This window comes from Mastomys coucha, unplaced genomic scaffold, assembly GCF_008632895.1.
Source record: "Mastomys coucha isolate ucsf_1 unplaced genomic scaffold, UCSF_Mcou_1 pScaffold3, whole genome shotgun sequence".
Classification (NCBI taxonomy): domain Eukaryota; kingdom Metazoa; phylum Chordata; class Mammalia; order Rodentia; family Muridae; genus Mastomys; species Mastomys coucha.
This window is the reverse complement of record NW_022196909.1, coordinates 35,034,597-35,057,253: the sequence shown is the minus strand read 5'-3', so window position 1 is coordinate 35,057,253 and position 22,657 is coordinate 35,034,597. Positions and strand designations below refer to the sequence as shown.

The 22,657-nt window shown below is 48.7% G+C and overlaps 1 protein-coding gene across 1 annotated transcript in view; it reads right to left on the bottom strand.

Moving 5' to 3' along the window:
- Window positions 1-22,657, bottom strand: part of Ccdc6 (coiled-coil domain containing 6) — a 98,857-nt gene that overhangs the window by 47,410 nt on the left and 28,790 nt on the right. Inside the window, exon 2 of the mRNA XM_031348759.1 lies at window positions 2,956-3,105. Coding sequence (XP_031204619.1) covers window positions 2,956-3,105 — 150 coding nt within the window. The remainder of the gene's footprint in view (window positions 1-2,955; window positions 3,106-22,657) is intronic.

The window sequence follows — 22,657 nt, the reverse complement described above, 5'->3', positions numbered from 1 at the left end:
TTCCTACCCGCTGAGCCATCTTGTCAGCCCCTCATTCTTTTTTTTAAAGAGATTTATTTGATATAAATATGAATATTCAAATATGAAATAGGAGTACACTGTAAATGTCCTCAGACACACCCGAAGAGGGCATCAGATCCCATTACGGATGGTTGTGAGCCACCATGTGGATGGTGGCAATTGAACTCAGGACCCCTGGAAGAGCAGTCAGGGCTCTTAACCACTGAGCCATCTCTCCAGCCCATTCTAAATCCTGTCAAGTTCCCAACTAACACCAACCATCATGGGGAATGTCTAACAGGACAGGTTTATAAAACTGTAAAATGAACCCCACTTGGAGATGAGCCAGAGGCTCCCACTGTCAAGCAACACACACTACTCACTCTGCCTTCAAGATCCTAAGAGCCGGCAGAGGCTGAAGGCAGTGTGGCTGGTTCATGGGTCAGGAGTTTCAGTTTGACAACATTCTGGAGATGGAGGACAGTGATGATGTCATCGGATGCTGACATGTGTGACGCCATCGAACTACACCCTCAAAAGCGTTGTTCACAGCATTTAGGCAAGCGAACAACCGAAAGGTCTCAAACCCAAGCTAAAAACCCTTGAGAAAGTGTCTAGGAACAGGCTAAACATCTCTACAGCCAAAGGTGAGTCTGGCAGTGTGGTCTGAGGTGATACACACGGACCACACTCTGCCGTGACTGAGGGCAGACACTAGACACTGCCCCATCAAGTCGCAGGCCCCACGCTACTTTGCAGGGGGGGGGGGGCAGGCGGAGTCATTAGTGTGTCCTACAGTTCAGACACTGTTTATTCTCTTTATAAAGGAAAACTGGGAGTGTGGACTCGGGTTCATACGATATGCATATTTAGACTGAAGGGCCTGGAACAAGATCACCACGGTTCTCCAGGGTTAGAGCTGAACTTGCAAAACGCTGGGAGGTCCCGTCTCAGCCAAGCCATCTTGTGCCTGGCGCACCACCACGGCCGCTTCCTACAGCTCTTACATTTTTCACTTTTTTCCGGATCTTGTCGGAAGGAACACCGACGTTACTAGAAAGGCAGTGGGTGGATTGGGGGGAGGTGGCAATTACCAACACAGAGGTGAATATCTTTAGAGACAGCAAAGCTCACCTGATGGGTTCTCACTCTTAACCCGATTCAGCCAAATACTAACAATGTAAGTTCAGTAAGAAAGCGGGCTTCTTGCATTGTTAAAAATGGGCCGGGCAGTGGTGGCGCACGCCTTTAATACCAGCACTTGGGAGGCAGAGGCAGGTGGATTTCTGAGTTTGAGGCCAGCCTGGTCTACAGAGTGAGTTCCAGGACAGCCAGGGGTGCACAGAGAAACCCTGTCTCAAAAAACCAAAACAAACAAACAAACAAACAAAAAAAAAAAAAAAAAAGGGGGGGAACAGCTGATGGACACGGCTAAGCACAGGAGGAAACGAGTAGCTGTGACCGTGTCCCTGTATGTCTAGAAACAGCATGACGGAAAAAGCCATCCACTACTGACAACCATGGGCCACAGCGGGTCAAATTAGCCTCCCCTCTCTTCTCTCTACACCACAATGCAAATGAATAAATGCAACACATTCTGCTATAAGCATCTGCTAATGACTCTTCCCAGGGACCTGTATCAGTCCCCTATCTACAGCCACCACTGGAATAAAAGTGTAGCATTGCCTTTATGACTAGGATAGAGAAAGCGAGAAAGGGATTTCCTGGATGAACGGTCTTATCGCTGAAGCTTGGGCGCACCAAAGCTTCCTGGAGGGACCTCTGTGAGGAGGTTAAGAACCTAGCAGAGGGAGCAAGCCACGAGGGCCTCGCTGAAGCACGCTCTCCGTTGTAGTGAACCTGCCTGCTTCGCTGTGGAACGGGAAATAAAAACATGTCCCACCCCCTGTATCTTGGTATCTTATTTCTCTCTTGATTAACAGGAATTAACATACACACTATCACCAAAGAGCAGTGGTTCTCAACCTCCCTTCCTGATGCTGCGTGTGACTTTTTGATACAGTTCCTCTTGTTGTGGGGACCCCCGACTATAAAACTACTTCCTTGCCGGGCAGTGGTGGCGCACACCTTTAATCCCAGCACTTGGGAGGCAGAGGCAGGTGGATTTCTGAGTTCGAGGCCAGCCTGGTCTATAGAGTGAGTTCCAGGACAGCCAGGGCTACACAGAGAAACCCTGTCTCCAGAAAACAAACAAATAAACAAAAAACCCTACTTCCTTGATACTTCGTAACTGTAATTTTGCTCCTGTTATGAACAGTAATGTTAAGTGTCTGGTGTTTCTGGTGGTCTCTGTTGAGAGGGTCGTTCAGCCCCATAGGGATCTCCACCCACAGGTTGAGAACCACAGTTGTATCAGCGCCACAGAGTGTTTTGGCTGTATTTTTGGTAATAATTTCTGTGATACAAGCCAGCAGGGAGGCGGATGAGTGCCTCAGGCAGACCCAAACCCTCCCTGTGTGTTTTGTGCATGGCTTCCCTCCATAACTAACAACAAGCAGCAGGACCCGGTCGGTAACCAACCGCTCACCCCTTAGATCGCAGTCACAGATCTGAACGCAGAACAACTACGGCTGCGGAGACGTCCGTGACTCAACTGTAGACTCGACAGCAGAGCAGGAAGGAATCTTCCCCCGGAGGCTGAGCATCGCACGTCCGAGATGCTCGTCCGAGATGCTCGCTGCGCTCAGCCTCACCCGCGCTTAGCTTAGCTGGTGTGCACAGGTTTGGGAAGACACAAAGGTGCACGCACTCCCGCCCTTCCTGAGCAGGTGAGCTCCAGAGCCACCGGCTTGAAGGATCCACACCCCGGTATTTTGAAACCTCACAAAATCCAAGCGACGACCATCGTGGCACACGTGAGACGGACTGGAATGCTCTAGGAAGCGGAGAGGAAGGCAAGCTTGTGGGGCAGAGAAGATCCACGAGACTGCTTACCTGCATCAGTTTCCGGGAGAGCTCATTGGTGAGAAACTCCTCTTCCTTCTCATAGTTCACGGCGAGGGTTTCTTTCTCCTTCTGCAAGGCCTGGATTTTCTTGAATAAAGTGTTACTGATGAATTCTTCTTCCTGCTCGGCCCTGGCTTGCTGTTGGGAAAAATTAAAAGAACAGAACAAAAAAAAAAAAAACATGTGGTGAGAACACAAGAGAATTTTCCCGAATGTAGCACAGCTCTTATTTCTAGAGGTACCTATTTTAACGAGAGCTCTATCTTTAACTGTAACCCATCCTAACCCCTTCTCCCTACATACAAAGCTGTGGGTTTCAGCAGAGGCACCAGGAACAATGTCACTAGGAGCCCAGGGGCCTCCACGGACTATGCGTGATCCTTCTTTAAAACAGCAGGTCCAATTTACCAAAGGCTGGATTTCGCGAAGCATCCCAAGGTCAAAACACGAACATGCAAAAAGTCTCCCCTAGCAGAGGGGACCCAGCTTATGCTGTGCAACCCGACTAGCGAACACCTCCTGCGCACCGCCGAATGCTGCCACCCTGAATGAACCTTAGCACACCTGTGGGTTCATGGAACGGTTACAGAGGAGAGGCACCGAGTCCTGAAGAGTACTTATCCGACGGTAGTGACTCCTATGGGGCTGGGCCGAGGCCAACGGGAAGACCAGAGAGAACTTTTACGTTTTACTTTTCCCTGCTAGGAACTGGAGGGTGGGAGGTGGGGTACTTGCCAAAGCAGGCATTACTGTATTGAACACACACTGGAAACACACCCCCCTACAAAAGGGCCAGGCATGATGTTCTGGACGAGAATAACAAAGTGTTTCGACTCCCCAAAAGCCTTAATAAACAGCAGGACATAACCACTCCAGGAAAAACCCCTTTCAGGAAGAAGTAGGCACAAAGGAAAGAACACCGACATACACCCCCTTTTAATTTTGAGGTTTTTGTTTTACGTGTATGGATGTTCCCCTGCACGGATGCCTGTGTGTCGCGGTGTGTCGCAGTGCCTGCGGAAGCCAGAAGGCAGCAGTGCTGCAACCCCTGGGCTAGAGTGATACAGACAACTACAGTAAGCTACCGGGTGGGTGCTGGGAATCAAACCAAGATTCCGGGGAAGGGCTGCCATTGTGTTTAACGGCTAAGCCATCTCTCTAGCCCCCTCCTATTTCAAATCGATATTGTCATTCTATGGTTGGCATTTACAAGCAGAAAGCACACAGCCAAGTCCAGGGAGAGAGATCCGCATAAATCCCATGCCCCTGCTGACACCAGACAGCCAGATGGACAAAGAGTCTGACACTAGGCAGCCACTGCCTTGACCCTAAAAGGGCCCACAAGCCACCGCAATCCACACCCGCCACCACCTAGATACCAGTGCATCCCCAACATGCACAGGTCACGGTTTCAACGGCAGTACATCGTCAGCTCGCCATCCTCCCAATGACCCTGGAAAAGTTCTGCCAAATACACTTGTGAATACTCAAGACTGAACTCCAGAACTACACAAACGCTAGGCACTCAGAGACCAGTCAGCGTGGAAGTTCCTGGGAAAGTCACTAATGAATAGGCTCAACCAGCTATAAAGTCCATGGCCAGCCAAGGACACCAGAAGCAGACCCTTGAGTCCTCTGGGGTTCCCTTCTAACTTCACTAGCTTTTAGCGTGATCTCTCCGTCCCTGCAAACAACAGGCAAGGGAAACAGCTAAGAACTCAATGTTTATCTTTTTACATCAACAGCCACTCTTCTTCCAAATTCAGAAGCTTCGAGATCTCCTGCTCAGGTGATGGGCAAGAATCCAAAGCATTTGCAGACCTATTCTAGAAACCTGAGCCTATCATCTACAGGACCACTGGTCTTCTGGCTCCGACCAACCCAGCCCGACGCTCGGTATTCAGTACAAAGGAAGAGAAAGGCTCAGCTGGCGGAGTTGATGCTGGGCTTAGATTTCCAAGTCGACTGCCACCGGCCAGCATCAGCACCAAGCCCACCTCCACCACTTCCACAAGATCATAGGTTATCTCAAAGGGCTGGGAGTTTCACCACAAGCCGTCAAGGAGGCTCCAACCAGGCTGGGCTGACCAGCTCCTCTTTGCATGTGGCCTACGGCTGATAGGGCCGATGCAAAAAGGCTTCAGGCTAACGCTGCTTCTGACACTAGCCACCAGCCTTCAACCAACCTTCGTCCATGTGGTTCCTCTGTCTCATCATTTTGTATCAAGTTAAAAGTGTAACAAACTGCAAGGAGAACTCTGAAGATAGATACTGGCCTCCAGGTAGCCAGAGACTGGGGAATGGCCACCGCCATGCCCAGGTTGCTTGCAGAGCTGAGGAATGTGCTTCGAACTGGACGGCACCATCAGTTCTTCTAAACATACTAGCAGGCACTGAAACACACCTTCTAAAAGGGCCAAGTCCGGTGTGTTAAATCTAAAAGTCCTCTTAATTAAAAAAGGACTCTCTTTAACAAAGAGAAGTTTTACAACAATTAACAAAGTATGCTTGATAAGGCTGTGTTTTCTAGAGAGTTCTCCCCAAAGGAGCCAGGTTTTAAGATGTAAGCAGAGGGGAGTCACAAACTGGGTCTGTGTCAAATAAAATTATTGGCTATTTGAGAGCAGTTAATTTTTTCTTGACAAAGCCCATTAGTAGAAGATGCTACTCTGAAATCCTGCTTTAAAAAAATGAAGGATTATCGCACTGAAGACTATCTGAAGCTGGGTATCCAGGTGGTACTGAAATCCCAGCATTGGGGAGGCTAGGACAGGATTACAGTGTGTTCAAAGACAGCCTGAGATACACAGCAAGACCTTGTCTCCAAAAACCTGGTGGGGCTACCAGAGCTTACGGAGAGCCCCTTCAGCTAAGGTCTCCTGGCCGTTCTAAGCCCTAGTTGGGGCCATCTGACTGGCACAGGTTAGGAATGAATTCATAATTGAAGATTCCGTGCTGTCTGTATGTATGTATTGTAAGTAAGATGGACTCAACATTGCCTCTGAGAACAATGCCCGACGTGGCATCCAGCATCCTGACGGCATCATGTACATCTAGGTAAACCAGATCAGGACGGAAGCTGCACGTCGCAGAAAAAGCACACGTCCATCCAAAACTCCAGCGGGCTTTCGCCCACTGTGCAACACTATGCCAACTTCGGTCTCCCCTTTGTACTCTTACATCCCAATCTTGAAACAGGCCCTGGCATTTAACCTGAGTACAGTCATCTCTGCAGTGCATTCCCTACAAGAGGTCAGGGAGGGAGGACACAGAAAACAGAACAAAGAGCAAGCTGGGGCACTTGTCCCAAAATACCAGCGGGAAAACAGAGAGTGATAAATCAGGTTCCTGGTGGAGTCTCATCCTTCAGTTACCTCAGCTATTTATTTCCCCTGCTTTCTGAAACACTCGAAGCCCTCCATTCCATACCCCATCCCCTTTGTCTCTATGAGAGTGCTCCTCCGCACACCCACCCACTCTCACCTCCCCGCCCTGGCACCCCCCCACCATGCTAGGGCACCAAGCCTCCACAAGACCAAGCCATCTTCTGCTACTTATGTAGCGGGAGCCACGGCTCCCTCCATGTGTACTCTTTGGTTGGTGGTTTAGTCCCTGGGAGCTCCGGGTGTTCTTCCTATGGGGTTGCAATCCCCTTCAGCTCCTTCGGTCCTCCCCCTAACTGAGAAATGTACTATTCTGTTTCCATATCCAGTAGGAACCTAGCTGCTTAGAAATGAGGACTTCTGAGTAATCAGCCATGGGGGCTGTGTAATATGACGGCCTCCTCCCAGCAGTGACCACTCGGTGTCTGTCTATAAGTTAAAATGGATCACACCATCTCTCCCCGCCATGCTTTTCCTACCCTACCCAAAATAACCCCCCCAATATAACACAAGGTGGATACATAAGAAAAGGAGAGATGTATCAACTCCATGGGAAAAGCAAGCCTCGAGGGACCCTTGAACGGAATCTTCCTGAGTTACCACAGCTCGGGCAGAGATTTTTTCTTTTTTTAATCTATTACTATAAATTAGTACACTGTAGCTGTCTTCAGACTCACCAGAAGAGGGCATCAGATTTCATTATGAGTGGTTGTGAGCCACCATGTGGTTGCTGGGATTTGAACTCACGACCTTCTGAAGAGCAGTCGGTGCTCTTGCCCGCTGAGCCATCTCACCAGCCCCCTTGGGCAGAGATTTGACAGCAGTGCTGTCGACCACAGTGACCGGTACCATCTCATCCTGTTACCAGTGGCATTCTGGAGAGTTCCAGAACTACCTACTATAGCATTCCCTGCTGATGAGAAAAACCCAAGAGCCCAAACGAACCAGAACCATGCAGGCTGATAGAACATCTGCCAGACTCAATAAAAGGCAGGCCAGTCCCGCAAAGCATGAAACTACAGGAAACCCTGTGCTTGACCATAGCCTCGGGTTACGTCGGGGCCAAGCGCCATAGACGGCTAACAGAACTCAGAGTGCTGACTTAGAAGTGTTATCTTAACATTGGCTGGTGGTTTGTCTCAGCAACCGAGAAGCCTAAGAGAATCTGGACAGTTGAATATATTACGCTAATTATTCAAGAGCATTTATTCTGGGACTGGAGAGATGGCTCAGGGGTTAAGAACACTGGCTGCTCTTTCTGAGGACCTGTGTTCACCTCCCAGCATCCACGTAGTAACTCTCAGATCTGTAACTCTAGCTCCGGGGTGTCCAAGGACTCCTGCGGGCAGGAGGCAGACAACTGCTACACAGACACATACGCACCCAGATACCATAATAGAACTTTAAACTGCTATCCTGCTGTCTAGTCACTAATGATCTAAATTTAAACTTTTAGGGGTGGGGGGGGACGGCATTTGTGCCCTGTACAGGTCAGAGGACGTCTTGGTGGGAGTCCACCACAGGAGTTCCAGGAGTCAAATTCAGACTGTCAGCCTTTACAACAAGCTCCCTTGCTTCCTGAGCCACCTAGCCATCCCAAGATCTAAGTTTTTACAAAGCTTCAAGTCTTGCTCAGCAGTTGGCGAGCATGGGCTACAGAGGGAGATGAGTTCCCCGCTATCCTGGGCTACAGAGTTCAGACTGTGTCTCAAAAGATAACAACAATACCAACCCCCCCCTACAAAAAAAAAAAAAAAAAAAAAAAACCTTAAGTTTGATTAGCATCTGACAGCATACTGTTAGGTCTGCAAGAACCACAGACACACTGCCAGGCAACCTGGTAAAACCTCATTCTTTCTGATCTGTTATGTGTGAGGTGCACCTTGCATTTATGGACTGCCCCGGCAGATGGTCGGAATTTAACCGGATCCTTTGCAACCGACAGCTGGCGGCGGGTCTTATGGGGATTAGCTTACAAACTGGTTATACCAATAGGTTTAGCAACACAAGCCACTTTTCTGCAGAAATCTGTTAGAGTGTGCCAGTGGCGCCAAGCACAAGCCAGACGTATGGGCACTCTAAGGGAATGCTCAAAGAGAGGATTCCCGTTCCACGCTCAAAAGACGATTCCTCGCCTATCCGTAACTACTGACAAATACTCTCCCCCTAGCCTATCCACTAGTCTGCAGCAAAAGCAATCGGCGAATTAAAGCACTTATTAATTCTATTCCAGGACACTCACAGAGACAGACAGAGAAACAGAGGCAGAGAAAGAGAGACAGACAGACACGTAGCTCCAATGCTCCAATGCTCAGACTCTATCCCAAGCCATGGTCCTAGACTGTAGGACAGAAAGACAGACAATGCCCAAGTTTGCTTTCCAGATATCAAGAACTCTGAAGGTCTTTGAAAGAACCCTAACAGATTTCCAAGTTTTATCAGCCCGTGGGTGCCTGTCAAATAAGCTATAGAGAAAATCTAGTATACCAACCGTATAAATTCACTGCCACTGAATCTACAAGTGACTCAAAATGAGTCCCTGGCTTACCTGTGTGGGCACATCACAAGCCTATGAACTGGACTGGTCTAACAGACCGGCGACAAATAGACCTCACTTTTGGGGAGGCTCATAGGCAGTATGAGACACTCGTCAGGCTACCTGTTCCTCAAGGTAGGTGTGTGGTCTCTTCTAACTGTGTGGCCCCAGTGGGGTCATGATCCCTTCAAGGCACTGTTTTCTCCTTTATTAAATGTGAATGTCACCCCTGTCTGAGGTGGTGTGAAGACACACAGAGATGATCTGGTTGGGCTGGGAAGATGGCTCAGCTGGTTAAACACTTGTCGTACAAACACTTTGGAGGACTGGGCTCTGCAAGATGGGCACCCACATAAAAAGCTGACCACAGTGGTAGCTGTCAGAGTCTGAGACAAGAGGACCCCTGGGGCTTGCCTGCCACACAATCTCAACAATTGGTAAGATGCACGTTCAGGGAGAGAGCATGCATGTCTCAAAAAGCAAGGCAGATCTGGGCCTGGTGGCACACACCTCTTAACCCAGCCCTCAAGAGGAAGAGGCAGGTGGATCCGTGAGTTCAGAGGCCAGTCAGATCTACAACACAAGTTCTAGGGCAGCCGGGGTCATACAGTGAGACTCTATCTTAAATGAGGTAAGTAAATAAGTAAATAAGGCGGTCCATGGACACATACATACAGAACCCACCTAGGGGACAGGCAGGGAGCTCTCTGCTACCCAAGATGCATGAGACTGGAGGCAGAGTTTTGGTACCAGAGGAGGAGAGCGGCAGATCCATGGAGAAGGCTGTGTTCTCCAGGGCTGTAGCTCCCAACACTCCCAGAGGAACCAAGAGCCAGACTCAGCCTTCACAGTGTGCGCCCAGCCACGAGGAGCAGCCCACGACCATCCACGGCTCTCCTCCGACACTGCAGGCCAGGGGCACGAAGACTCCCAAAGCTGAGAGGCAGAACCTGAGGCCTGGGAGAATGTGTACCACAGGGGATGGACGGACCTAAGGCACGAGAAACCCTCAGCTGAGGAACTCTACAGCTTACAGGGCAAGGAAGGTCAATAATCCCTGTAAACTGCTGCAGCATGCCGAGCTGCACACCCAGACAGAGGGGGCGGTGCGGTCTGAACGTTGCCAGCTCCAGGCTCTCTGCACCATGTTTACCCATTGACTCGGGAATGACAAAAATCAGAAAAATCCAATTACAAAAACCGAGGAGGAGAAAAAGATTTGGACGTGTGATCTTCCAGATTTAGGAAATGTGGGGTGATATGACAGAATGCTGAAGGTCGGGAGCAGCGAAGGGGCAGGGCCAGCTAAAGGGTGGGGCAGCTAAAAGGTGGGGTGGCTAAAGGGCGGGGCAGAAGAGAAAACTGCAAGCCGGAAGCAGGCAGACGTCACGTGACAGAAGGAAACTAAAATTCAGAGGGAAGGCTAGTGGCAGTTCCCCAGAATCAGAATCAAGGGGCTCTTCCACTGGGGTCATCCGCCTGGGGCCCCCATCCACCTTCCCAGGGCAAGGAAGACTGGATTACTGTTAAAAGCAACGTCAAAGGGAAAATGAGCCAAGGAGGCTGTGTGGCCCACTACCTGACTGGCCAAACTTTCAAGCCGTCCCAGCCATCCTCGAAAGCGACTAACAAAGCACAAATTAAGACCACCACCTGCACACTCTGGATTGGTGAGAATTAAGATGATTGATTAAAAAAAAGAAAAGGAAAAAAATCAAATCTTGACAAGATCAAAGAGCCATACGAATTCTCCACTTAATACAGATAGCAGTGCGAAACTGGCCAGGCGCTCTGAAAAACTAAATATTGTTATTCTCTCCAGGGTACCAAGGCGACTCTGCAATAGCTGCCTGGAAAAATCTTGCCCTGTGCATCAAGAAATAGCTTCTTTGTGCACATAACATACCACGAATGCCTCAAACACCTAGTCGGACGGGAGACGGCAGAGTCAAAGAAACCAAAAGGCAATAAAAGTCCAAAAGAAGCCGGGCGGTGGTGGCCTTTAATCCCAGCACTTGGGAAGCAGAGGCAGGTGAATTTCTGAGTTCGAGGCCAGCCTGGTCTACAGAGTGAGTTCCAGAACAGCCAGGGCTACACTGAGAAACCCTGTCTCTGAAAAAAAAATTAAATTAAATTAAATAATAATAAATAAAGTCCAAAGAAACATCTAAATACATCATGAGCCAACCTAAGAAATAGTGCTGAATCTAAAAAAAAAGGCTACAGGAAAAAAGCACATTTCCTCATTAAAGTTAAAACAAAAAAAGCAGACTAGGGAACGATCTGATCTAGTGAGCGGCTAGAGCGAAGGCTCAACAGGTAAGAGTACTTGGTTCCTGCAGGGGCCCTGGGTTGGTTCCTAGCAGCTAGGTCAGGCGATTCACAACTGCCTGTAGTTCCAGGGGATCTGATGCCCTCTCCTGTCCTCTCCAGGTATTGCAACCATGTGAGCACTCACACACACTTAAAAATATATATAAAAATAGATTTTGGAAAATAACTGATTTAGGGATATCCATATGGAATAAAATGGGTTATTTCACAGGGGAGTGGCATCCACGTCTGTGGGAACCTTTGTGGCTTGTAGACCAGGGAGATCCAGCTCTTCTTGTGCTTTGAAACATGCACATGTCTTACGGTCCATTTATTTTGTCTGAGTAAAATACTACATGATAAAAACGTTAGCCAAAAGTTATATAGCCATGGTGAGAAGCATTTCCCTGGGTACTGAGACATATTATAATGTGAATAAATCCAAAACAGTAAAGTACATAAGAGCCTAACAGAATAGACCACACACCACAGAGGCCTGGGGGAGCAGGTTTGAATGGACATAAAGTTCTAGAAACGTACCCAAAACAGAAGACCTGGCAGTAGAGGACCAGGTGGGGAATGAGGGGATCAGCTGAGCAGAAAGTGCCAAGAGAAAATAAAGGGTATTTATTACCTAAACGCACTTCAGACAGGTGTGTGGGAATGTCAGAATTAACATATGCAGTCTTGCTCAGGGTTTCCATTGCTGTGATGAAACACACCATGACCTAAAATCAACTTGAGGAGGACAGAGTGTATTTGGCTTACACTGCCACATCACAGCTCATCATCGCAGGAACCCAACAGGGCAGGAACCCTACAAGGCAGGAACCTGGAGGCAGGAGCCGATGCAGAGGCCATGGAGGGGTGTTCCTTACCGGCTTGCTCCCACAGCCTGCTCTCTTATAGAACCCAGGACCACCAACCCAAGCACAGCTCCAGCCACAGCAGGCTGCCCAAATCACTACGAAAACGCCAGGCTGGAGAGACGGCCCAGCGGTTAAGAGCACTGACTGCTGCTCTTCCAGAGGTCCTGAGTTCAAATCCCAGCAACCACTTGATGGCTCACAACCATCTGTAATGGGATCTGACGCCCTCTGCTGGTGTGTGTGTGAAGAGAGTGAAAGTCTATAGTGTGCTCATATTCATAAAATCAATAAACCTTAAAAGGAAAAAGAAAATGCTCTACAGGCCCTGCTTACAACCCGATCTAATGGAGGGAGGCATTTCCTTAATTGAGGGTCCTTCCTCGAGATGACTTTAGTTTGTGTCAAGCTGACTAATAAGAAAACTTTTTAAAAAGCCCTGTCAGTGCATTTGTTCTAATTTCGTCTTCATGGCCGTGATAAAACACACTGAATCAAAAGCAGCTTAGGAGAGGAAAGCTCAGGGTCTGACACTGAGGGACGTCAGGACAGGAGCTCAATCAAGCAGGCACTGAAGCAGAGACTATGAGCAAGTGCTGCTCACTCGCTCACCGTTTACCTGGTTTTCCTGCATAGCCCAGGACCACCTGCCTAGGGAATGACACTGCCTACTATGGGCTGGGCAATCCCCATGTGTAGACAAGTCGACGGGCTACTCTGATCTGGGTGATCCCATAACCAAGTCCTCCTTCTCATACAGGTGATGCTACCGGACTAGGAAAATACTATAATAATAATAATAATAATAATAATAATAATAATAATAACAACAACAACAACAACAATAATAATGATGATGATGATGATGATACAAACTTCATTTTATTTAAACAAGAGCATAGAGCTAATGTAACAAGTGCAGCTATCAAGTGTGTTGTACTGTTGCTGGGCTCCTAAAACCAGAATTGTCTCTAAGAAACCAAGTGGATTCCTTGGTCTACTCTGTGGCCTCTGGGCTGGACTTGAAATCCTGATTCCCTGCCTCCTCGGCCTACCTACCAAGAGCTGGGATTACCGGCAGGCACCACCACGGTTGGCCTGTGGTTTCTGTTTACATCCTAAGCGAAATAACAACGTGTTACTCGGCCTCCGACAGAGAGAAGAAGAGAGGTCTATTGTATAGCATAATGAAACATGAAGAGGCTCTAACTTCCTATCAGTATGACAACTCATGAACTAACATAATTATTAGACTTGCCTGATAGTTATCATCCTGACACATTTAGACAAATGGCTAGCCCGCGCTTCAAGTACCGTCTCCTCTATGCTTTAAGGCAAACTCCATCGTAGAAATGCTTGACAAGTTAAAAATGTCCTCGTTTATATGTCAGTTAGGATAACACTCTCTATTGCAATCTAATTGCGATTCAGTTCCCTAGGCCAGCTTACAAAAAAACCACACACAAAGTGACTGAAGGATGATGGTACGGAAACAAAGCGGCCTGGGGTGTCTCAGGATGGGAAACCTGGGTTCTGTGTGGGTTGGAGAAAGGAGTCTTTCTTCCTCTCTAAATGCACACCCGCCTCCTGCCATGTTTACCGGTCACATAGGAGAGTCCTGCTTTAGTCCCTAACAGAAGATCTTCCCCTCCCACCCCCAAAACCAGTCAAACTCCTTCCTAACAAAGCCAATGCTGGTGGCCCTTCCAGCTGGCAAGAGGCTAGTCAAACCAACCCAAACAATGTCAAAAGCTGCCCAACCCCATGATGTCTGAGGTGTGAAGAGATAAGAAAGTGTCACAAGATTCCCACTCCCCCCTCAGGGTTCCCCCAGAACTACCCTCTCTATCCTCTTGCTTCCTAACCACACCCAAGATCTAAGCAGCAACTAGTAAGTAAGATCTGGCCCCTGCCTCCTCCTCTGACCTGCATTCAGTTGCAGCTTCAGCCCAACTGATGGTGACCGGGAGCAAACGCACTTATCAAAGTGCAGGAAACATCAACTTCTTGAAAGGACGCCACATTGACGGCAGATGGGCGAGCAGCCGACAGTGATGGAGGTAGTATGTTATCTCTCTATGGCTGGACACAGCGGTCATTTCCAAAGGTTCTGCCATGCTATTACAAAGACCGTGCTGAAAACAGTATGCTGTACTGTCCCAGTTGCTCCATTCGGCCCTGGTTATTTATTTCAGCCCATAGGTGCATCCTGTGCTTGCTCTGAGTGTCTAAACTGACTGCCCTCTGACTTCTGCTTAAGAGACAGCCGGCTGGTGTTCTGTGGATAGGTGATGCTCTTTCGAGTCTTCTTGAGAGAGAGGAAGGAAGACGATAAGCCTTGCTCACAAGGACTAATTTCCAGTGTAAGGGTTTGCTTCTGCTTGGACAGCAGAGTACAAGGGCATGACTACATTACCTCCATGTGACCCTAAGCTCTGTGTGTGTGTGTGTTTGTGTGTATTCCCCTGTAGTAGAACATTCCAGATTTAGGGGTGGAGAGGTAACAGAGAGGAGAAAGACCCCACTCTCTCCTGAAGGAGCTTCCTAGAAAGTTTGCTGCCCCGGAGCAATGGATCACGGTGGTCTTGAATCTTGTCAATACAGTTCCCCCCAAAGACTGAAAACCAAGAATTACAGCCACTTGGCCAAGAACGCAGCCAAGCTGCCTGGCACTCTAGCTGGGCTCTTGGCCTTACCACACACTTCCTGAGGCCGTTTGTTCACAGCTGCCTGAAGAATCTACTGGGCTGACCCACCGGCAGCATGACAGTATCCACCCTGCCTGCTCGGAATGATTACCCATACTCCACACCAGTTATGGGATGAAGTGGGTCCCTCCAGATAGACGGGTCAAAGTTCTAATTCCCAAGGACCAGTGAGGAGAGAGGGTGACCTTATTTGGAGATAAAGTCTCTGCAGATAAAGCTAAGATGAGGTCATGGGGGCGGGCCCCACCGTAACTCCTGATGTCCTTAACAAGAGAAACCAGAAACACAAGGAGGGGAAAACTCCTGGCCCGGGAGAAACTGGAAGAATCTAGCAAGGATTCCCTGAAGGTTAAGAAACTGCCCTAGCCAGTGCCTGGCCATGGGAGGTCCAGTGTCCACATCTGGGTAGAGAGTGAAGATGGGTTGTAAACCCCATGACTGGAGGATGCAAGTCTGACATAACACTCCTTCGGCAAACAGCTTACTTCCCAAACACCACATGTATACAAACACACACACACACACACACACACACACACACACACACACACACTCCTCTAAAGCAACCCACTTGTAAGGAACTACGAAAACACATCTCAACATCCTTTATCCTTAATATCCCAAAGGGACCTCCGGGCTCCATTCAAAATTTTAAGAACACATTGACTGTGACTCAGGAGGCTATAAACTAGGGAAGGTCTGTCTAGCCTTCAAACCTCGTAAGGACAGTTACAACCCGTCTAAACGTGCTTCCTCACGAAGAACTAATGTTCCCCCAACTCACTGGGACACAACCTGTATCCAGCACGACACAGCTCCTGGCTTGCACGCCAGAAGGAAATAAAGAGGCAGCAGTTGCTGGCAAAGTACATATGTGTAGACACGCATGTCCTTACACATTTACCAGGCAAATACAGCCAACAGATTAACCAGGCCGCAAGCACAGGACAGGAAGAGGCAGGACATTACACTCTTACTCGGATGGTGACTAAGAGACCTACTAGCGTCGGATGAAGATACCGACAGCCTTCACGGTCAGCTTGTCTCCTGTTCTCCACAGCCCAGCCGAGCAGAGGAGCTGCCGTCATTGAGACATGTATTGGGGTGTGTGTGTGTGTGTGTGTGTTGAGTTGTACATGTGGGTGTAAGTGACACTGGGTGTCTTTCCTGACCACTCTCTATTGGACACGTTGTAGTTGGGTCTCTCCCTTGAACCCAGGGCTCACCACAGCTACAAAGGGAACGGTTGCAGTTAGGGTTGCTGATCTGTCAACCTAGTGTCTCTGGGTGGGACCGGGGCCTCCAGAAACCTCAAAGTGGAAAAGCTAAACAGAGAAGAGGTCAGAGTGTCAACAAGGCCTCCAGCTGCACGGCTAACTTTGAGAGGAAGAAAGGAACAGTGACGAGGAATCCAAGGGGCCTCTAGAAACTAAGACAAGAGACGCTAAACCAGCGATCCTCCACCTGTGGGTTGGAGGGTGGCATACGAGACATCCTGCCTCTTAGATATTGACACTATAATTCCTAACAGTAGCAAATTACAGTTATGAAAAAGCAATGAAAATGTTACGGCTGGGGTTCTGTACGGCACGAGGAACCGTAGGTCCACACAGCACTGGGCAGGTTGAGAGCCAGTGCTCTAGAAGCTGTGGAAATCAAGCCTGCCACACTCTGCTGTCCGGCCAGTGGCACCCACGCTGGACTTTACTGACAGAGCTTTAATACAACACAGTATTAAATGAATCAATGCAGACACCGGGGAAATGATAGCTGTTCTGGCCATAGAATGCTGCTGCTATAACTAAGAACAAACGAAAACCTAGGTGTCCACGGTGTTCACACCGTTGGTGTTCAGCAGGGGAAAGGCAGTCTAAAAACACAGCAGGATCTCAACTCCTTTACTGAAGAGATCTGGGTCACCCCCTCAGATACGCTATAAGACACTGGAACACAGAAACCAGGTCAGAGGGGCTTGCGGGGAGCAGATTGATGACTGGCCTTCAGGAAACCCGAAGTGTGCCTTCATTAGTAAGAGAAACAATGTTTAGAGCCGTGGGAGAGTGTAAAATGCTTGCCACACAGGATCTGAGTTGAAGCACCAAAACCTTGACACTTAAACCTTGACAAAGAAGGTTATCTGTAATCTCCATAATCATTCTATATGGGAAGTACAGAAAAAAAACCAAAATCTTCGGAAGCTCTCAGACCACCTGGCCTGATACATGCGGTCACAAACCGGGTCTAGGAGGCAAGGAAATACACCTGTCCTGTGATCAGATCTCCACGTGTTCATTGTGGCATGTGTACAACTGTATGTAAACAAATGTACACATCCGATACGTGCAAAGATGTCATATAGATTGACTGACAGGCTGATAATCAAGGAAAATGGACAGGCAGACAAGATAAATCAAGTGATTCTAGATAAATGGATAGACAGACAAGATAAATCGAGTGATGCTAGATAGATGGGCAGGCCGATAAGATAGACCAAGTGATTCTAGATAGACAGACAAAATAGATCGAGTGATTCTAGATAGGCAGACAAGGGAGATCAAGTGATTCTAGACAGACAGACAGACAGACAAGATAGATTTTAAAAAGACAGATGGTAGAGATCTGCTCGTCCAAAAGAACTATGACAAGCTCCCCAGGATTGAGCCAGGAGATCTGAATCAGACACATAAATGTTCTATGTGGGAAAAAAAATTGTACAGAGGTGGCAGGGACAGTTAGAAGACACAACATTCCGAGATGCATGGCCAAGGGATCCCCCGAGACAACGTTATCCTACCCCGGAAGGCCTTCCAGACTCTGCAATTATACTTTCAAGTCTTCCGTGAAAAGCAATCCCAAATCCAAGCTTGTGTGTCTCTCTCTCTCTCATGGGAAAACCAAATGCTGGTTAGAGACTCTCTATAACACCAGATAGTCCGAATAAATGTCTGCCACTGCCTCCTGGGCCTCGCAACTCAGGTATCTCTGGTGTGTGGCTTTCTGAAAACAAAAGGTCACATGAGGGCAAACCCTGTTTCTAATTTCCTGTTTCAGACGGACTCAGTGGTACTAGACTACCACCAACACCTACCAGGCAGAAGGAAAGGAATGTGTCCCCTAACATGCCAAGGGTACTGTCATATTGACGAAACTCTGGCCCACACACACCTGCCTAAATAGAGGAGTCAGCTCTGCACTCGGGAAAGCCTGATTTTAAAATCTCCCAAGAGCTGGGCAGTGGTGGCGCGCGCCTTTAATCCCAGCACTTAGAAGGCAGAGGCAGGCGGATTTCTGAGTTCGAGGCCAGCCTGGTCTACAGAGTGAGTTCCAGGACAGCCAGGGCTATACAGAGAAACCCTGCCTTGAAAAAAAAAAAACAATAAAATAAAATAAAATAAAATAAAAATAAAATTCCAAAGAAGCAGTGCGATCCACAATGCCAGCATGTGGACAAGCCCGCAATGACAACCTCCTTCCTGCAGGGGGCGCAAAGCAGGACTCCGTGCTTTAGGGGAGGAAAAAAAAAGAGAGGAGGATCCAATGAGGGTGGCAGGGGCGATGTCTTAAGGAGAGGGAGAGAGGACCTGGAGGGGGATAGGCTCAAGACAGCCACATATGAAATGGTCAAAGAATAAGTACGAGCCATCAAAAAATATATACCAAACTAAATACCCACCAACCTTCCCAACTCACCCCCCACCACTCTGGCATCTTGAAAGAACTGTGAGCTCTTTGTTAGCGAGTCCCCCCCAAACTTAAAGATGACCACCACATTACATAAACTTTACCTGTTAATTAATGGGGGAGGAAAAACTGAAGCTACCCAGAATAACTTTGTTTCTAAATCTAGACAACAAAAAGAAGCCAAATGCCTCATGTATAACTTATCCATAAAAATCTTGAATAAAAATGTTACCAGAATGGGCTGGGCAGAGCGCTCGCCTCACCTGCGGTGCCGAGTTTGATCCCCAGAACAGTAATAACCATTTTTTTCTAGTATTTTATCAGCATTAAGAATGTTCTCTTTAATATCCAACCTAAGAAAGCTTATCTACAATAAGGAGACGGTTCACCCTTCCATGAACTGTATCTCTCGAGGTTGATATTTTAAAACGAAACACCAAAGGGTAGAAGGCACGGGTCACCACCTTAGTCATAACAGCAAGCACTGTGCCCCAGGAGGCTTTCCCGGGAGCCCTCCCAGGAGAGTCAGGAACAGGAGACTGCCTGCTACCATTGGCACTGCACAGAATGTCCCAGCTGAGGCAATGAAGAAAAGAGCAGGGGCTTCTGACATTAGGGTTAGGGCCCAAGGGCAGTACGGACGTGGATCGTGGCAGAGAGCTGGGTTTTCTTTAGTCCAGGGGTATGGCTGTGGTACAGTGGGGGAACACCTCCCTACCCTACCCCACCCCCGAGGATCCTGTTCTATTTAAAAACGGTATAAAACAAAACAAAAAAAATCTGGTGTCAGTGGAAAGGAACAAGCAGCGGCTGTGGCGTTCAGTGAGGCTCCTGTTACACAATCCTGAGAAACTGAGTCTGAGACGCAGACCCCGTGCAAAAAGCCAGGTGTCTGCACTCTGAAATCCCAGAGCTACGGAGGCGGAGACAAGCTGCTCCCTGGGACTTGCCGGCTAGCCAGCCTAGTCTAACGGAATCAGTAAACCCCAGGTCCCAGCAAGAGCATGTCTCCAAAAAAAAAAAAAAAAAAAATTAAGTGGACGGTTCCTGACAAATGCTATCAAAGGTTGACCTTGACCGATGGCCTCCACATTTACAGGCATTTAAGGGCACAAGTCTCTTCAGGCCTGCACACACACACACATACACACACACACACACACACACACACACACACACACACACACACACAACCCTGATACTGGCAACCCAGGGTTTACACTTGGGGAGTAAGAGAGACAACAGGGAGGCCAATATAATATACATTATTAATACCCCGCCCTCTCTCCTGCTTAACACCAGAATATGTTAAGTCACACACATGATATGTAAAAGTTTGGAAGCCACTACAGAGGAAGGAGAATGGAGACACAGATGTGCCACCCTCAAGGAAAAGCCCCCACACCTCCCCTCGTTAGTCCTCCCCTTGTTCATCTCACTGCCCACACTGCAAACTGACTTCGAATCAAACGCCCCAAGCATCCTCTAACTTCTACCTCTTCTTTTAGATCGCTGGACCGCACGCACATCACGTGGTAAGGCTCACCATTCCCACGCACTGGCTTCGGAACTCCCAGAGTCCAGAAAGGCCACCCGGCTGCAGCTCACAGGTAACATCACATTACATGCACAAGCAACAGTGTACCACGGAAGAAGGTACCAGAAGGCAGATGGCCGAGTGTCATCAGTCCTGAGAGAGGTGGGAGCACAGAGCTGGTTGTGGAAAGGGCTTGGCTTGTAAAGCTCAACCCTAGCACCCTCATAATAAAGTCTGACATGGCACGGTGTACACCAACAATGCCAGCACTGGAAAGGCAGAAACCAGAGGAATCCTAGCTAGCCAATCTAGCCACGGCGTATATACGCATACCCTCACATGCACACACATGTGCACGCCCACATAAAGAGATCCACACTGGGAAAGCATCTACATCCAAGTCTCATTCCCAAATGAAAGTGCCCAGGATCTGAGGGGCACAGACGAATGATCCCAGATAAGGCGTGTTTTCCACATCTCCACATTCTAAAATTACCAACAGTGAGCAAAAGTTGCCCACAGCCCTGGCATCTACGTAGATCTTCTGGGCAGTCTAGGTCTTGAGATCTAACATTACCCCAAACCACGCATTCACCACGGTATGGCCACAGACCTGAGACCTTATCTCAAACAGGCGAAGGGGAAACAACTCAGAAGATTCTGAGGGAGAAAGACTTGGACAGGGAAGAGAATGTCCTGTGCAATGACAGAGCAGTGTCCAGGGTCTTAGGGCCACTCTGCTCTGTGACCTGGATACAATGTGTACGACGATGTCTACTCTCTGAAGATGCACTGAGCTGTTAATACATCGCCTTCAGACGTGATGTCCAACTGCACGGCAACACACTTTTTTTCCAGGAACAGACGTAGCAGTCACGCATCACAGGGTGACCCCCCCTGTCTAACGGAACCTCTGCAGGCAGCCTGGGCCCACTGGTTGGCCAGTTTTGAGCCTCTCTCTGAGTTCAGTTACCTTCTACCTGGGATGCGCACAGCTACTCACATTCACATAGTTCTCAGGATGGTCCCCAATCTTAGCTTGATGCACACATAGCCCAGGCACTCAACCAACTGGATATCATGCTCCTCCCTCCCCTCCCCTCACACCATGAGCTCTGCAACTGTCCTCTGTGCCACTGGGGGTTGGGGGGAGCACTCTATGGTGGCACCATCAGAGGAGATAGCTCTCTTACTTTAACCAGGAAGACAACAGATCAATGTCCAATGTCCAACTGTCCCTTGCCACACTCCCTTTCTGCCTCCTCCCCCTACCTGTGACATCTTGCTCAGCGGGTCTCCGGAGGCTCCTCCCGCTGCACCGAGCAGCTGACCACCCTCTGTCCTCCATATGACACCTGCAGATCGGCCTTTCCCGGCTCACGGTTCAAAGTACAGACCATCACGGTGAGCAAGTGAAGACAGTCGTGCTTTTAAATCATCTGGTCAAGAAACAGAGCCATCCCCTCTGAAAGATCCAACAAGCAGCTGAAAGAGTCACGGGCCGATATTTGCACCCAACCAATGGACAGAAGCTGCTGACCCCTGTGGCTGAATTAGGGGAAAGCTGGAAGAAGCTGAGGAGGACGACGACCCTGTAGGAGGACCAGTAGTCTCAAGTAACCTGGACCCCCGAGATCTCTCAGACACTGGATCACCAACCAGGCAGCATACATCAACTGATATGAAGCCCCCAACACACATACAGCAGAGGTCTGCCGGGTCTGGGTTTAGTCAGAGAAAATGCACCTAACACCTCAAGAGACTGGGGGTCCCAGGAAGTTTAAGAGCTCTGGTGGGAGTGGCGATGGGAGGTGGGGACAGGTGGGCAGGGAGGAGGCATGGGATGTGGAACAGTCGGGGAATGGACCAGGAGGGGAATAAAATCTGGAGTTTAAAATAAATAAAAAGGAAAAAAAAATGACCAAAAGGAAGGAAGAAAAAGGAAGGAAGGAAGGAGGAAGGGAGGAAGGAAGGAAGGAAGGAAGGAAGGAAGGAAGGAAGGAAGGAAGAAAGAAAGAAAGAAAGAAAGAAAGAAAGAAAGAAAGAGAAAGAGAGAGCGAGCCATCATACAGTCTAGCATGCCTTACCATTGGACAAGATGTGTCTTCCCACATTAATGAACTCTAGTCAAAATAATCCCTGTACTTCTGGCCAGGGACAGTCTCCAAGTCATCCCAGAGTCAAGAGGACAACACACACGCAGCAGCACCCGTCATGCACACACCACAGTATCCACCACCCGCTTTAAACTGTAAACTAGTGATTGCCAGTGGTATCACTCACCCAAGATCCCTGGTCGCTGTTAGTCAAATAAGCCCCCATCTGCGGTTTCCAACTAGTGACATGAGCAGAAGACTCAAAGGAGCCAGAAGAGGGGCTATCGTGATTAAGAGCAAAGTAAGGCCTGGGCACCCCCTGAGAAGCAGGTGTGAACTGGGGTATTAGGTGTGCTGTAAGTCTTCAGATGAGCATCAAAGCAGCATACTCAAGGCTGAAGGGAGCGCTGGGGGCTTCGACGAGGGAAACGCTCCCAGCCTGTCCCTGAGGAACATGACGAAGTAACATGTCTCTGAACTCTCTCTCACGGGTCTGCCAGGGCCTACCGTGGTTTCATATCCATCCTGGGCAGGATGTATACACCAAGTCATCCTAAAATACGCTAAGAC